The 15,578-nt window shown below is 42.3% G+C and overlaps 1 protein-coding gene across 2 annotated transcripts; it reads right to left on the reverse strand.

Annotated features, from left to right (window-relative positions):
- Window positions 1-3,918: 3,918 nt before the first annotated feature.
- On the reverse strand, window positions 3,919-15,142 carry LOC108702389 (T-cell antigen CD7). 2 transcript variants are annotated; one of them, XM_041579087.1, is made up of 4 exons: window positions 14,946-15,142; window positions 8,826-9,191; window positions 6,532-6,635; window positions 3,919-4,318 (listed from the first exon to the last, which is right to left on the reverse strand). In XM_041579087.1, the coding sequence occupies exons 1-4, from the start codon at window positions 14,998-15,000 to the stop codon at window positions 4,202-4,204; spliced, it is 642 nt and encodes a 213-aa protein (XP_041435021.1). In that variant the 5' UTR covers window positions 15,001-15,142; the 3' UTR covers window positions 3,919-4,201. The 2 variants fall into 2 exon arrangements, with proteins under 2 accessions (XP_041435021.1, XP_018093343.1); XM_018237854.2 differs by having other exon boundaries at window positions 3,919-4,321; window positions 14,946-15,132.
- Window positions 15,143-15,578: the final 436 nt, after the last annotated feature.

Consider the following 15,578-nt stretch of genomic DNA (forward strand, 5'->3'; position numbering starts at 1 on the left):
CCATATTCATCACTGGCTTATAGGTAAAGTCTCTTAGGCTCATCAGCCCTTTAAACAGGTGTATGTCTTTATTGCTCCTTGTTTTGCCCGCATCCGAAACACCATATGTGAAAAGCTGGCGGCTTGAACACGTAACTTTTAGGGGGGATTAGTCAATGGTGAGCAGGCAGCATAGGAGAAAGGAGCAGAAAGACAGGGACACACAGCTTCTTCAAGGAAAATACAGATTTATTTTCTAACTTTAACACACACCGTCAATAATGGACAGACACAGGGGTGACCATTGTATCATACAAACATAAATCATAAAAATAAAACCTAGCCCACTGGGCACTACCTTCACACTTTGAGGCAGTCCCTGACTAGACTGGGCCCCTTGTGGACAACCAGCACAACCAAATAGTTTGGCTCACCCCTGTACTCACAGGACTCCTTCCTGTAGTGGTTATTCAGCCTCCTGGCTTCCTCACTCTCTTCACAGTACTCTCTGCGAGAGTCACGGGCTCCCTCTTGCTTCTTGCAGTAACAGGCAGCACCCCCAGCTCCTCTGGGAGTTCCTCACACAGCCAGGTCTCCTACCTGCTGTGCCCTGTTGAGAGACACCCTCTCCTATTCCAATTAACTTTAAATAGTCTTTCCACAGGACAGCTTTCCTGTGGAAGGTGAACTCCAATCTCTGGACTGGCTCTATGGAATGGAGTCCCTGGCTACTGAAATCTTGAAACAGAGCGCAGATTCTCTGTTTAATAACTCCCTTCCCGGAGCCTATCTCAGTACCTGGGGAGAAATTAAAGGCTAGAGTGACCTTTTTCCTCCTTTTCCTAGTCACTCTACCACAATATATATATATACTGTATATATATAAAACAAGGGAAAGTTGTGCTCACCACTATTTTTAAAACCATTAGGCGGGGGTGCAATGAGGCTGTGACCACGAAATACATATAGACAAATACAAGAGTCCTCTGCACTCTATATATTGTATTTGTCTATATATATCTATATATATATCTATATATATATCTATATATATATCTATATATATATCTATATATATATATATAGATATCTAGATATATAGATATATAGATATATATATATATATATATATATATATATATATATATATATATATATATATATATATATATATATATATATATACACATACAGTGTAGGTATGTTAATAGCATGATGAAGATGCATGGGCAGTAATATTACAGTGCCAGTCACTGCTTCGTATGGGAAGATACAGCAGTTTTTTTGTGCATTTTTTGCATTTAGTGTAGGTATGTGTTGCTGATTATACCACTTCCATGAAAAAGATAGTGTAGCTAGGGTTGCCATGTGTCTGATATTTTACCAACTTGGCTGGTAAAAATTATTTTTGATGCCAGTGTTAATAATAGAACATATAGCAAGGCCAGATGCATCCCTAATTGCAGCTCAATGGGGTGTGCACTTTAGACAGAGAAAGAACACCCTGCAGCTGATAACTTCTGCAAGATTTGGGGACACAAATTAATTTACTGTGCGGCAGATTAACATCCAGTTTAATTCACTGTATTTGGGGCCTATTTGCCAACGGACTGCAAGGTTTACATGCAATAAACAGGTACAGTGAACCAGGGTCGGACTGGGGGACGGGGCCCACCGGTGCTGCTATCCCAGGGCCCCCTTTTTTACGCGCCACACTTTTTTTTCCCACAGAAGTAATTTTATCCAGGGAGTGGGTCTGGGCCCTGCAATGAACCATGGATTTTAGCCCCTGAACTGGTAGTGCTATATTCATAATGATCAGGTGGGGGGGCACCCTTCATTTAGACCTGCACATTTTCAGACTGGAAGCATACCAGGAAGACTTCCGATGAGCCCAGGTGTCAGTGGGCCCTCTGGCCTATTTCATGGTCATTCCCTATTTCTTTAAGACACTTAATAATGGAAGAATAGAGTATCAGGTCCGGACTGAGAATTTAAATAGGCCCTGGCATTTCAGGTACATAGAGGCCCACTCTGCCTGCACAGAGGCCCAAACAGCCCCCACCAGCCCACTAAATACTGATTTTCTATGGCACCTTATAGCAGCCCCTCTGGCATTTGCCAGAACCCACAGATTGCCAGTCCGGGCCTGTAGAGTATAGTATGTAAAGATAAAATACTAGAAAAATAAAGAGGTTAAGTAAGGAGAGGAGGAATAATAGTTTGGAAAGTGGGCCACAGTCTAAGGTTTTCTGGTGAGCCCCTGGCATCCCAGTCCGACACTGGACTCACAAGTTAGGAAACACCAACAGAAGCAAATTACAGCAGGATCCTGTACAACAGGCAAAAGACAGGACTGCCTTGAACTGCCAACACAGTGGAGCACGGCCATACCCTGGGCATAATTGGTGTTTAAATTCGTACTTTTGGCCCACTTAGTGTTCTTGCACTTGCATCTAGGGCAGTGATCCCCAACCAGTAGCTCGTGAGCAACATGTTGCTCTACAAACCCTTGGATGTTGCTCTCAGGGTCCTCAAAGCAGTTGCTTATTTTTGAATTCCAAGCTCGAAAGCAAGTTTTAATTGCATAAAAACTAAGTATAGTGACAAGTAGAGCCTCTTGTAGGCTACCACTCCACATAGGGGCTACCAAATATCCAATCACAGCCCTTATTTGGCACCCCAATGGACTTTTTCATGCTTGTGTTGCTCCCCAACTCTTTTTACATTTGAATATGGCTCACGGTTTAAAAAGGTTGGGGACACCTGATCTAGGGTCTCGATAAATTACCCCTAATGTGTATTTATACAGTTGAGGATCACAAGAAAATGCAGATTCCTGAAAATGTCTAAAAGCTTCCAGCTTCTAAACTTTTTGTTTTATGGACAAAGTTATTATAATGAAAGGGTTAAATGCAAATTTGCTGGGCAATAATGTTATCCTCTGTGCTGAAGAATACACTGGCCCTTTTCTCACCTAGCTGCTTTGCAGCTGCCCTGGGCCATGGGACATAGGGGCAAATTCGCCAGCGACCACTTCTCACACTCCGCGTAAAATTCACAGTTTACTCAATTTTCAGAGTAACGACCATTCGCCAGAGCCCACAATCGCCTGGCGATAAAGTGCAAACGAATGCTAGCAACGGTCTCTTTCGCTAGCAAATTGAACCCATACGCCTGTTAGTGAATTGGCGGTGTCCCCACGGATGGGATTTCTGGCGCATTGTCCCTATTGTCGATCACTTCGTGCTTTAGTAAATCTGCCCTATAGTTTCTATTTTACTCTGCTGTGCATATGCACAGCCCAGGGCAGGCTCAAGGGATTATTGGGACAGGAGGCAAGACAGTGATTAGATGTTTACTATGGTTTCTAACTCTTAACCATTCATGGTGATCAGAGATGGGCGAATTTATTTGGCAGGCGCAAATTCCTGCCATTCGCCGCCGGCGATTAAATTCGTGAAATCACAGTGAAAATTAGCCAGCGATAATTCGCTGCTGTCAAAAAAAAATGGACGCCGGCATCCTCAAAAACGGATGCCAGCGTCAACAAAAAGACGCTGCCGCCGTTTCGCAAATTTTTCGCCAATTTTCCAGCGAAGCAAAAAGCCCCAAATTCGCCCATCACTAATGGTGATACGATACTTCTTATTTTAATCCCTTGTATCCTTTCTGGTAACATCAGAACCTTTATTTGCAATTTCATTTATACAAATTCTGCAAACATAAATGACAAAACCAACCTGGTTTTGTGTGTTGCCAAATTCGAAGACAAGAAGGAAACTGCGGCCTGAAACCTTGTATAATTTTTAAATGTTTTATATTCCTTTGACAGTTTGCAGAAGTTCTACATATTCACAACTTCTTTCCTAAGCTGGTTAATTATCTTATTTGTATAACGCACATGGTAATAAAAGAAGGGATGCATTTAGTACAGTCTCATCCTACAGACATTTTATTTACACCTCTTAAGATAACAAAAACAGATATTTTGTGTGGATTCCGCAGCTGACATTGGTTTACATGAACTGACCCACAAACAGGAATTTCTCCACTTCTCCTGTGGTTCTAATCTAAGGACATTCATTTAATTTAATACATGGCACGGCTGTTTATAAATCCTTGTGTGTGCTTAACTACAAAAGCTGCTGTCCAGTGATGCTTCTTTTAGTTGCTCATACAGTATATCATATCCATTGTTGAGTGGAATGAAGTAAGCGCACTAAGCCACTAAAGCAGTACTGTAGGAGTTGCTCATTGTGTTCCTTCGGGTCTGTGTCATGTCCATATATACAGAGTTTTGGGGAAGTTTTTGTAGGGCTGTCTTCAGCTGAATCCTCTTCTGAGAAACATTAATAAACATTTATTAAAACCATGGTAGTAGATATTAAATTAAACATATCATTCACTTGCATCATTCTAGAAGCAGGGCTAGAAAGCAAAGGCATGTACCTAGAGCACAACCATTTTGGGAAAATGGAGACTTGATTGGAGTACGTTTATTGCAATTTATTTCCTGCACCAAGACAGTCATCTCATAATAATAGTTTTATCCAGCCAATCAAGCTCCCACTGACTGTTGGAGGTCAGCACATCTATACAGTATCTGAGTGGCTAATCCTTATACCAAATCCCTGTCACCCTTCCCATGTCAGCAGTCTTCATGTGCCACTTAAATAGTCAAACAGGGGGGCAATATAGTCTTGGGACCATTGTATAAAGTGGCTGAAAATTGTTAGTTGCCAAAGCACTCCATTTTCCTTATAGTTTGTTGTGTGTCCATGGATTGAGGGTCATTTCAAATATTTCAAAAGATACCATAGTGCCCATTGGATAGTGATGGCTGAATCTGTGCGGTTCCGCGAAAAATGCACGAATGTACCGGAAAATTTGCAAAACAGAGAAAAATTTGCTGAATTCATTGAAGTCAATGGGCGTCAAAATAATTTTAACGCAAGACAATTTTTTGCGCAACTATTCTGACGTGCAACATTTTTTTTTTGTCGCTGCAGATTTTCCAACGGTGAATTTTTACCACAGTTTCGTGAATTTATTCGATGGTGGCGAAACGCGGAAATTCGCAGCGAAATTGTGCCTGCCGAATTTATTCGCGCATCACTACCATTGGATAATCGCGGATTTAGCTTTTTTGACAATTTTAATACAGGTTGTCCTCAAAACACCCGACTTACATAGAACTCACACATACAGGCGGGGCTATTACAGTAACATACTGTGGTTTGCTTGACTTTTATTAGCATTTAGCTTTAAAAAAAACACCTGTCCCAATCCCCTCTGGTGTGTGTGGTCTACTGTAGTGATGGGCGAATTTGCGCAGGCGAAAAATTCGTCAAAAAGGCGCCGGCGTCTCGTTTTTGATGTCGGCGTCAATTTTGAAATCTGACATGGGGCTAGACATTTTGTCAATTTCCCAGCTGCCCCAAGTCATGTGATTTGTGCCTGCACTTTAGGAGAGAAATGCTTTCTGGCAGGCTGCTGTTTTTCCTTCTCAATGTAACTGAATGTGTCTCAGTGGGACATGGGTTTTTACTATTGAGTGTTGTTCTTAGATCTACCAGGCAGCTGTTATCTTGTGTAAAGGTGGCCATACACGGGCCGATAAAAGCTGCCGACAGACCAAGTCGGCAGCTTATTGGCCCGTGTATGGGGGCCCCCGACGGGCTTCCCCGATCGAGATCTGGCCGAAAGTCGGCCAGATCTCGATCGGATGGGGTTAAAAATCCCGTCGGATCGCGGCCGCATCTGTTCGTTGATGCGGTCCCGCGATCCGACCGCCCGTTTGGCGAACGCTAGGATCCGATCGTTGGGCCCTAGGGCCCATGATCGGATCAGCCCGATATTGCCCACCTCAAGGTGGGCATATCGGAGGGAGATCCGCTCGTTTGGCGACATCGCCAAACGAGCGGATCTATCCGTGTATGGCCACCTTTAGGGAGCTGCTATCTGGTTACCTTCCCATTGTTCTTTTGTTTGGCTGTTGGGGGGAAAAGGGAGGGGGGTGACATCACTCTAACTTGCAGTACAGCAGTAAGTGATTGAAGTTTATCAGAGCACAAGTCACATGATTCATTTTGAAAAAATGTTTTTTTTCCATGACAGTATCCCTTTAAGAACAAACCTATAGATCCTATCTTGTACGTAACCCGTGACTGCCTGTATATCAATAAATGCCCACTGCTGTTTTAATTATTTTTACCCAGAATTTCACGCCTGGCACAGTGAGCACCCCCAAATTTCACAACAGACACAGTGTGCACCCCAGAATTTCAAGACAGGCACAGTGTGACCCCCCAGTGTTTTATGACATAATAGGGCCCCCCAGCATTTCATGCAAATACATGTTCAGCGCTGTAGTGTCCATACACAGGTACTGGTCATGCATGCGAGCAACATGTAATTAAAATATATAGGGATTTTATATTGTGTTTGCTGAGCTAATAAGACACCACTGAAAATAACATTTCAATGACATTTTAATGGCCATGTTTCCTATATAATATATAATATCAGTTGAGCCTCATCGATACTTACATAGATCTTGAAAATTGCCAACAGCAAAAGGAGCAGGCACGGGAGAGCAGCAACAGTAAGGAGGATAGGAAGAAGAAGAAGAGACTCTCTTGTTTGTTCTTGTTCTGCAGGGAATTAAGAAAAGAAATATATCTGTTTTCTTGTTTTCATGTTTGGTACTGAAAAAGTAATAAATGATGACAGAGGGCTGAAAGCTATAAGTCCCATAATTGACCTTCACCCACAGTCTATATTTCCATAGAAACTTTTTATTATTTTATTTGTATATTTAATATACGACATGTTCACATTCAAATCATGTCAAACAGAAATGCAACACAAAGAAGTACAGAGGACCATGAACCCGCGGGCCCTTGGTTGAACAGTTAAATCATTTCACAGGCATCTTCATGCAGCAGTGCTATAAATATAACTGAACCTTTCTGGTTAAAGGTAATTGATTCTTCTATGTGTTTTGTGAGGCTCTAATAATAACTGCTCCTTTTCCCAGTTAATAGGAGCCATCCCACTCTTGGTCACTGTGCTTACATTACAGTTTTACATAGTGGCAGAACTAGAGTCTGCCGGGCCCCCATGCAGAAAAATCTCTGATCCCCATCCTCTCCGCCCACTTCCTATCCCGCCTCCATGCCGCTCACTCCCTGTCCCAACTCCGCCCACTCCTGACCGACTTGCACCCCTTTTCTTCGCCGCAGGTAAGAGGGGGCTGTTTTTTTTTTATTAGCTATAGAAGAAGCGCCGGGCCCTGCTGCGACTGTGGTGTCTGCTTCCTCTATAGTTACACCACTGCTTTTACAGTTATGGATGTAATCACAACAGCAGTAGAGGATGCCATACATAGTATCATAATCATTATAATGCTATCGATAGGTGAGGCCCCCCCACGTTGAATTTTGCCATTCTCCCCTTTCAATCCTGATGGGTTAGTCCTGGGAGGCTGCCCCTAAAATGTCGCCGCCCTAAGGCGGGCCTGTGTGGCCTTGCCACAAATCCGGGCCTGTGTGGCCTTGCCACAAATCCGGGCATGAGGACGGATCTGGTGGAAGGGACACAGGATCCGGGTTGAGGTGCAGGAAAGCAGTGTAACTCACACAAGTAACTGATGAGCGTCCGTGCTGCCGCTGTGTAAGGGGCCAGTACATGGGGTGATTGTTGGGGGGACACTGAGCCGTTGGGTAATTATCCGGCTGCAGTGAGGGGAGTGGGTGAGTCAGGGCCAGAACTAGGGGTAGGCAGAAGAGGCAGCTGACTAGGGCGCAGCAATTGGGGGGGTGCTGGGCAGCTACCTCTTATCCCTATCTTATCTGCCTATCCCTAGACCGGACCCACCTGGAACTCTGCTTGCACTATTCCATTCGCCCCAAACATACACGCTTGAGTGGCATTACGATGCATGGACTTGTGGCTTACTGCACAATGCAAGCGGAGTTACTGAGCATCTGCGCTGGATCGGCTTTACTGAGCATACGTGCGAGAACTGCGTTACTGAGCATGCACGCGTGATGGGCAAATGAGGGGGGCAAGCTGGCTGGCTGGGCTGCCTAGGGTACCGGCCTGCCTCTGGGGTGAGTGCAGGGAGGGAGGGGGAGCTCGGACTAACTGTGCGATTGCTCTATACGATCGGGCTGATGTAGCACTGTGTGTGTTGCAATCTCCCCCTCTTAGCTCATTCCTTATAGCCCTCCCTCCTCAGCCCTCAGTACAAAAGTTCTCCGTCCTCCTCAGCCCTCCCTCCTCTGAGCATGGAGGGCTGAAGAGGACAGATAACTTTTGTACTGAGGGTTGAGGAGGGAGGGCTATAAGGAATGAGCACTCACTGATTGAATGAATGACTGCCTGTCACCTTCCTACCGCAAGACTCTGCTGCTTCGCCTGATAGCACTGTCTATTCACTGCCTGTACTGGGGGATCCCCTGCACATGAGCGATTCTTAGAGGAAGGTAAATAGCGTCTGTGCTGGAGGTTGGGTGATTGTTGGCTGGTCCCTGTGTTCTGCACTTTTTGTCAAGGGGAAATATATCACCGACGAAGGCTGATGACTTTACCCCCCCCTGGAAAATTTTCTGCGTACACCCATGGGTGCGGATAAATTTGAACAGGCTCAGCCAAGCCAAGGGTCAGCCCCTCTCTTTCTAAAGTCTGATTTTGACCCAAGGCAGTAGAATGCAAGAGAGGGACAAAGTTAATGAGTTTATAGAATGACTACTGCTTAATAAAGGGCCAGAAATACAATTCAATTAAAATCAAAATAAGAGGATTTCTAAGTATGTCAACACTCAATAATGTCCACTCACCTTTACTTGTACTGGGGCATTGATCTGCAGAAAGTACAAAAATGATCGTCCCATTTCCACAAGGCTCTTTTTGAAAGTTTTTCACAGCGGCATTACACAGGTAAATATCCGAGTCACTCTCAGTCAGATTTGTTAGTGTCACTGTAAAATTCCGACTTGACCCTGACACTAACAAACGATGTTTGTAATCCGGCTCCCTGCTGGTGCGATTTTCAGAATTGATGTACATAATTCTCCTGAAATGCCTGATTACGTTCACCCCATAGATTTCGCTTTCCGTTGTGATTAAGCAGCTGATACTGACAGATCCTCCTGACCGAACTATGGCCAATTTTGGAGTTTGCATTATACCGCCATCTGAATTTTCTGAAAAGCAAAATGTCAACACTTGTTTATTCAAAATACCTTAATTACGGAAACAAAAAAATAATTCTCATAATTATTCAGTCAGCACCCCATGCTGTACAGCTAACTTTGTACATGGCTCCTACATTGCAGGCGCATTGACTCCCATCACTGATAATATTTTAATGTATAGGTTACATGAATTGCCTTCGCATTGTCAGAGCACTGTGAGATAAAAGTTCATTCTTTTTAATGCCAATTAGTGATGGGCAAATAAATTCGGCAGGCGCAAATCACAGTGAATTTCCACATTTCATCCGCCAGCGAATAAATTTGCAAAACTGCAGTGAAAATTCGCCGGTGAAAAATCCGCTGTGTCAAAAAAATTAGGTGCACGTCGGAATAGTCACGCGCATAAATATCGTTGCGCGTCAAAATTATTTGGATGCCCATTGACTTTAATGCATTTGGAATATATGCGTAGGCATGCGTATAAAAACTTTTTCGGGCATCAAAATAATTTTGCCGTCCATTGACTTCAATGCATTGCGCTGATTTTTCGCAAAAGTTTGCCCATCACTAATGCCAAGTTCAGTTGGCACCACCAACATTGTAAGGGCTATAAGCCTCAATAAATGTTAACCTGGATCTGGCGGTAATTTCAGGTTTTGGGTTTCATCTATTTGGCTTTATGTCCAAAAAAATTATGTTTCAACGCAGCAGTGATGTTATTCCAGGGGGACATTACACTGGAGCAGGGTATGGGATTAGTCATTTGCTTTGTTTACAGAAATCCCATGGTCATATATTAAGGTGTCAGAAGAATTAAAAGAGAGTCACACAAACACCATATTCACTGCAGGCGGGGGGGGGGGGCTTACCCTTATTGTGCAACAACATTTCGGGGGTTCAACCCTCCCTTCGTCAGGATACAAACATTTGTATTAACGCAACATTTAAGGTATAAAAAAGTCCTGCTTTTTTCTCCCAACATCCCTCACAGTCCAGTGAAAGTCCAAGGACAATTGGGAATGTTGAGAGAAAGAGGGAGGACTTTGCATGCCTTAAATGTTGTGTTAGCCCAAATGTTTATATCCTGACGAAGGGAGGGTTGCACCCCTCGAAACATTGTTGCACAGGTGGTCACAATAAAATGGAAAATGGTGTTTGTGCTACTCTCTTGAGTTACCAACTGTCTAGGATGATCTGTACAAACAGTGCAGGAAAAGTCATAGGAAAGGTGAGAGGTGCTGCAAAATTTACAGATTGGATTTCTATCAACATGCCGCATATATCAGGTGGCCATACACAGCTGGCAATTCAAGTCCTTTAGACCAAATAGGTTCTCCCCCTGACAGCCCCTATTCCAGTTGTTGTAATTTGATTGTTTGGCCATAGGGCCAAACAGTCAGCTTAGCCCGATATCGCCAACCTTTGGTGGGCATATTGGGAGAAAGATGGCAAACGTATATAATGTACGTCTACCCTTACTTTATGCTAGGCAGGCAAACCAAACAATACCAGAATTAGTTTAGCAATCACCAGGGAAGATGAAATGGCCAGGGAAAGTTTATATGAAACGTGAGGGCTCCAGAAAGAGGTTTTCTATTAGCCCAACTTCCCTTTGACTGGTAAATTTGGTGAACCCCACACTATAGCTACTGCCTCTTATTCACAGGTATGCTAGTGTGAAGCTCCGACTGCTTTAGAAATGAGGTTTTCTGAAAAGGAAAAAAAAACTACGTAACAGGGTTGTCAGATGCCAGTTGTAATGTCAGTAATGATGTATCAAACAGCTGTGGGTATGACTCAGTAGGCATTATGATATCCCACCTTAAGTACCTCTCCTTTAGAGAAAACATTAAATAGATAGAACTGTGGAGAATTAGCAACTGCTGCACCGTACTGTATAAAGAACAAGAAGTCCAATCTGACCTCACCAGATTTCTTAGGGGCAGATTTATCAAAGGTCGATTTGAATTTTCGAACTGAAAAAAATTAGAATTTCGAGCTATTTTTGTGTACTTCGACTAGGGAATAGTCCAAATTCGATTTGAAATTTGCAACAAATTCAAAAATTCAAATATCGAAATTTATCATGTACTTTAAAAATTTGACTTCGACCATTCACCATCTAAAACATGCTGAATTGCTGTTTTAGGCTCTGGGGGACCTCCTGGAACCTATTTGGAGTCAATTGGTGGACTTTGGGAAAAACTTTGATTCAAATTCGATCGAATGTGCTATTCCTTCGATTCAATTCAAATTCGACCAAATAAGGACCTATTGAACCCAAAACAAACTTTGACTTAATTTTGGTTGGTCTTTTTGAATTCGAATTTCAATGTTTTTTTCAATTCAAAATTCGACCCTTGATAAATCTGCCCCTTACTGTCCACTAGTCGAAGTGGACACTAGTCTAATGAGTGCTATAGTGCTCTCTGCACTAGCAGAGATGAATTTTCAGTTTAAAAAATGGAAATTCATTATAGGAGCTTAGATAGAAATTCATTATAGCCCTTGTAGCTGACCTCTCACTGCTGCCTGAGGAAAGGTTTTCACTTACGGGCAAATTTACTAAAGGGCGAGGTGACTAACACTGGCGAAAATTCACCAGCGTGACGTCATTTCGGAACTTCGCCGATTTACTAACAGGCGCTGGTGTAAATTTGCTAGCGAAGGAGATAGACTCTATTGCTACTTCGCACTCTAATGCCAGTCGAATTTTCGATCTGGCAAATGGACGTAACTACACAAATTCACTAAGATGCGGATTTTACTGAATGTTACCTCTTGCGCCAGACTTGCCTTTGCCACCTCAGACCAGGCGAAGTGCAATAGAGTAAATAGGAGTTCCTCAAAAAAAAGTTGAAAATTATTCCAAGTCCCAAAAAACTCTGGCGACTTTTCCTTTTTACAGGATGATAGGCTGAAAAAGATTGTTGATTTTTTTTTGGGTTCCCTCCTTCCCCCCTACATTTCGTAAAATATGGCACATAAACTATACGGTGGGCACAAGTGTAGGGCAATATAACAACTATATTTTATTTTATTAAAGTTCCCTGGCCTTGTGTAGTGTAATGTAGTTATTGCAACATATACGTCCATTGTACTTAAACTTCACGCCATATGCTGATTAGGCATTGCTAGCGTAACTGCGAACTGCTTATCGTATTATCACTAGCGCAACTTCACAAACGTTCGGAACCCTGGACGCAACTTCAGATTTTCGCGAATTAGCGTTCTCCTGGCGAATCTATGCCTGGCGAAGTGGTGTGATGTCGCTGGCACAATTTCAGAAGTAAATTTGCCCCCTTGCCTCGTGGCAGGAGCAGTCCTGCCAGTAACATATAAGGGTCCTGTGCATTATTTGTAATGAACTTTAATTTCTCTCTGCAGTTGTATAATTGAAGATTCAAGGGCCCTACCTTCCGAAGGACAATATATGATTACTAATTTGGGGGCAGGTGGCATCTGAAAGGGTAAATTGTGGACACCCAGTGGATAATCCCTAGCCACAGTGTACTAAGATACTAATTTTTTTAGACCATATAAGATTTGTGAGATAGTATCAAGGTTTAAATGCGTCGGTATATGTTTTGAACAAATACTCCATTAAAGAGTGGTGTTTTTATGGTGGATTTCAGCAATCTGCAAGAGAGGAATTCTGATTTTCTGAGCAGTGTGAGTATTAGTGTATTTAGTAGCCACAGATGCAGAGACCAACACTACACAGCCTTAAAAGCATCAGAGCCATCCAAAACTTAAATCTTGTGAGAAATAAAATCTTCTCACGGGCATATTATTGTTATTATAGCAATTCTCAGTTTTGCTGTGCAGTTACATAGAAGGGGAACTTTCATTGCATAAAGGCAAACTTTGCATGAGAAATTGCCCTATAAAACAGAAAAAGAGACATACTCATATTGTTCAATTTATTGCAGGAAACAGCGCTAGTGAGAATGTTTAAACAGACGGCTCTTTGATCATATTGGGTTTTTAATGTTAAATGTCAAGGGAAAATAGGTGCCAGTTATTGTGAGGCTTGAAGTGGGCTGTCAGATGGGAAACTATTTTTGTTGGGGGTGTAATCCTCTGCTAAGTGTCTAATTAACATACAGTTACTCTAAAATAGAACGGAAATCAGTTTCACACACAGGGCCAGATTCAATTCAGGGAGAAAAGGGTTGATCGCGTGAAAAGTCATGGACGAGATTCAATTTGAGATGCAGTTCAATTTGGAAAAATGTCTATCATGGTTTAAACCCCTTTTAAAGTATAGGGCTGTGATCCCCAACCAGTAGCTCGTGAGCAACATGTTGCTCTCCAACCCCTTGGATGTTGCTCCCAGTGGCCTCAAAGAAGGTGCTTATTTTTGATTTCTTGGCTAGGAGGCAAGTTTTGATTGTATAAAAACCAGGTGTTCTACGAAACAGAACCTCCTGTAGGCTGCCAGTCCACATAGTGGCTACCAGTAGCCAATCACAGCCCTTATTTGGCACCACCCAGGAACATTTTTCATGCTTGTGCTGCTCCCAAACTCTTTTTACATCTGAATGTTGCTCACGAGTGGAAAAAGGTTGGGGACCCCTGGTATAGGGGAATAAACTGGAACTGGATTTGAAGAAAATTAAATTCTCTTTGAATTGAATTTTGTTCATGAGTTTTCTACGTGATAAACCATGAGATAACGTTTTTTTTCTCACTGGATTGAATCTGGCTCATAGTTTGTTTTGCTGGCTTAAATAGAACTGCTTTCGAATGAAGCGTCTAAAAGACCATTCCCTAAGGGTCAGGCCACACAGGGCGTTTTGGGGCATTTGGTGACCAATCTCCCCAAACGCCTTTCCTGAATCTGCGCTGGTTAAAATGAAAAAACGCAGCTGTACGGAAACTTCGGGTGACGTTGGAAAACGAATCCCCGCGTGTGATTAGCGCATTTTAGCCGGTGCAGATTCAGGGAAGGCGTTTGGGGAGATTGGTCGCCGCAAAAACGAGGCGATTAGTTGCCAGGCGACCAAATCTCCCCTGCGTGGACTTATCCTTAAAACCTGGGAACTTGAAAGGGGAACTGCATCAAAGGTTTGTTTCACCATACGTCCACCATACTTCCCCATTTAAAGTTTAAAATTTCTCAACAAACGTTACATGGGACTGACTTTGATCACATTTAGGACGCATGATTACAAGGGCAAATAGCGATGAAAAATCAACAAAAGAAAATGAATCTGAAGTCTTTACAAAAAACAGACAAGATAATTGGAACTAACTATATTTTGGCAAAATAGCTTTTCATCATTTGTTAGTGGATGAACAAATCGAAAAATTTGAATTTGAATCATGCTTTTCATTTAAAATGAATGTATTCCCCTGGCCCTTCTGCAGATGCAATAAATACATTCTTAGTACAATTTCTAATCTACACCGCTGTAAATGGGAACTTCCAATATACAGTTATTAAGCTTTCACATTGGTTTTCAGGTTATTTGTAAATCCAGTTGCTGTTGAAAGCTGTATTTGTCTGGCTGTATTCTGCTTCTGAAACAATGAAGTCAGCTAATTAACAGACCTGGAAATGAACTGATTTACTGTGACTAGACGGCAAATGCTGCTTTCAAAAGTAGTAAATAACGTGTATTGGAAAGCTGCTTACAACTATATTAATTATTAATGACATTGTATTAAAAAAGGATGTGCAGCATCCCATACAAATACCACAGTAATTCAGCGGAACAGTATTATTCTGCTAATCATTTTGTAGCTAATAATACATACCAGTGAAACAATTTGCTGTGACCTGCGAGAAGTGCAGCAAAAAGAGAAGCAACATGTTCACCCCACAAGCTGCGCCTTTTGTCTGTGGTTTCAACGTCTGCGGAAAGTATGATATACTATAACGTAAATGAACAGCCCACTAAGTTAGACCTGCGTGTTTATATACAGAAAGAGGAATTTGTCATTTTTGCTACCACAATGCTTTAAGCAGCCCCCTTTACCCCCAAATCTACTTGTACATGTCTGAGCAGTGCCATTGTTCTGGATGACAGCACTCCAGTGCAGTAAAATACCTTTAGTACAGAATCGGGGTCACAAAGAAACAATGTTTGGAGCTTGCAAGGCTCTAACGTAAGGTTAAATAATTGTGGGACAATGCCAGTGTTCTTATTTAAATGGAATTTTGTTTAGAAATAATTTTTTTGCCGAGATTTCATATTGTGTTCTAGCCATATTCTGCACAATTATGTTGTTTATGTCTTATGCCCCAAAGACAAAGCTTATAAAAATAATTCTGCTTGAGAAAGTTTACTGCTTCAACAAAGAAGCTGATTAGTTGCTAGATGCTTTTTGGAACATTGCTGGATAAAGATTAGGGAGAGTAGGAAAATGTAAGCAATGCCAATAAAAGGC

The sequence above is a fragment of the Xenopus laevis genome, chromosome 9_10S (assembly GCF_017654675.1).
Source record: "Xenopus laevis strain J_2021 chromosome 9_10S, Xenopus_laevis_v10.1, whole genome shotgun sequence".
Taxonomy (NCBI): Eukaryota; Metazoa; Chordata; class Amphibia; order Anura; family Pipidae; genus Xenopus; species Xenopus laevis.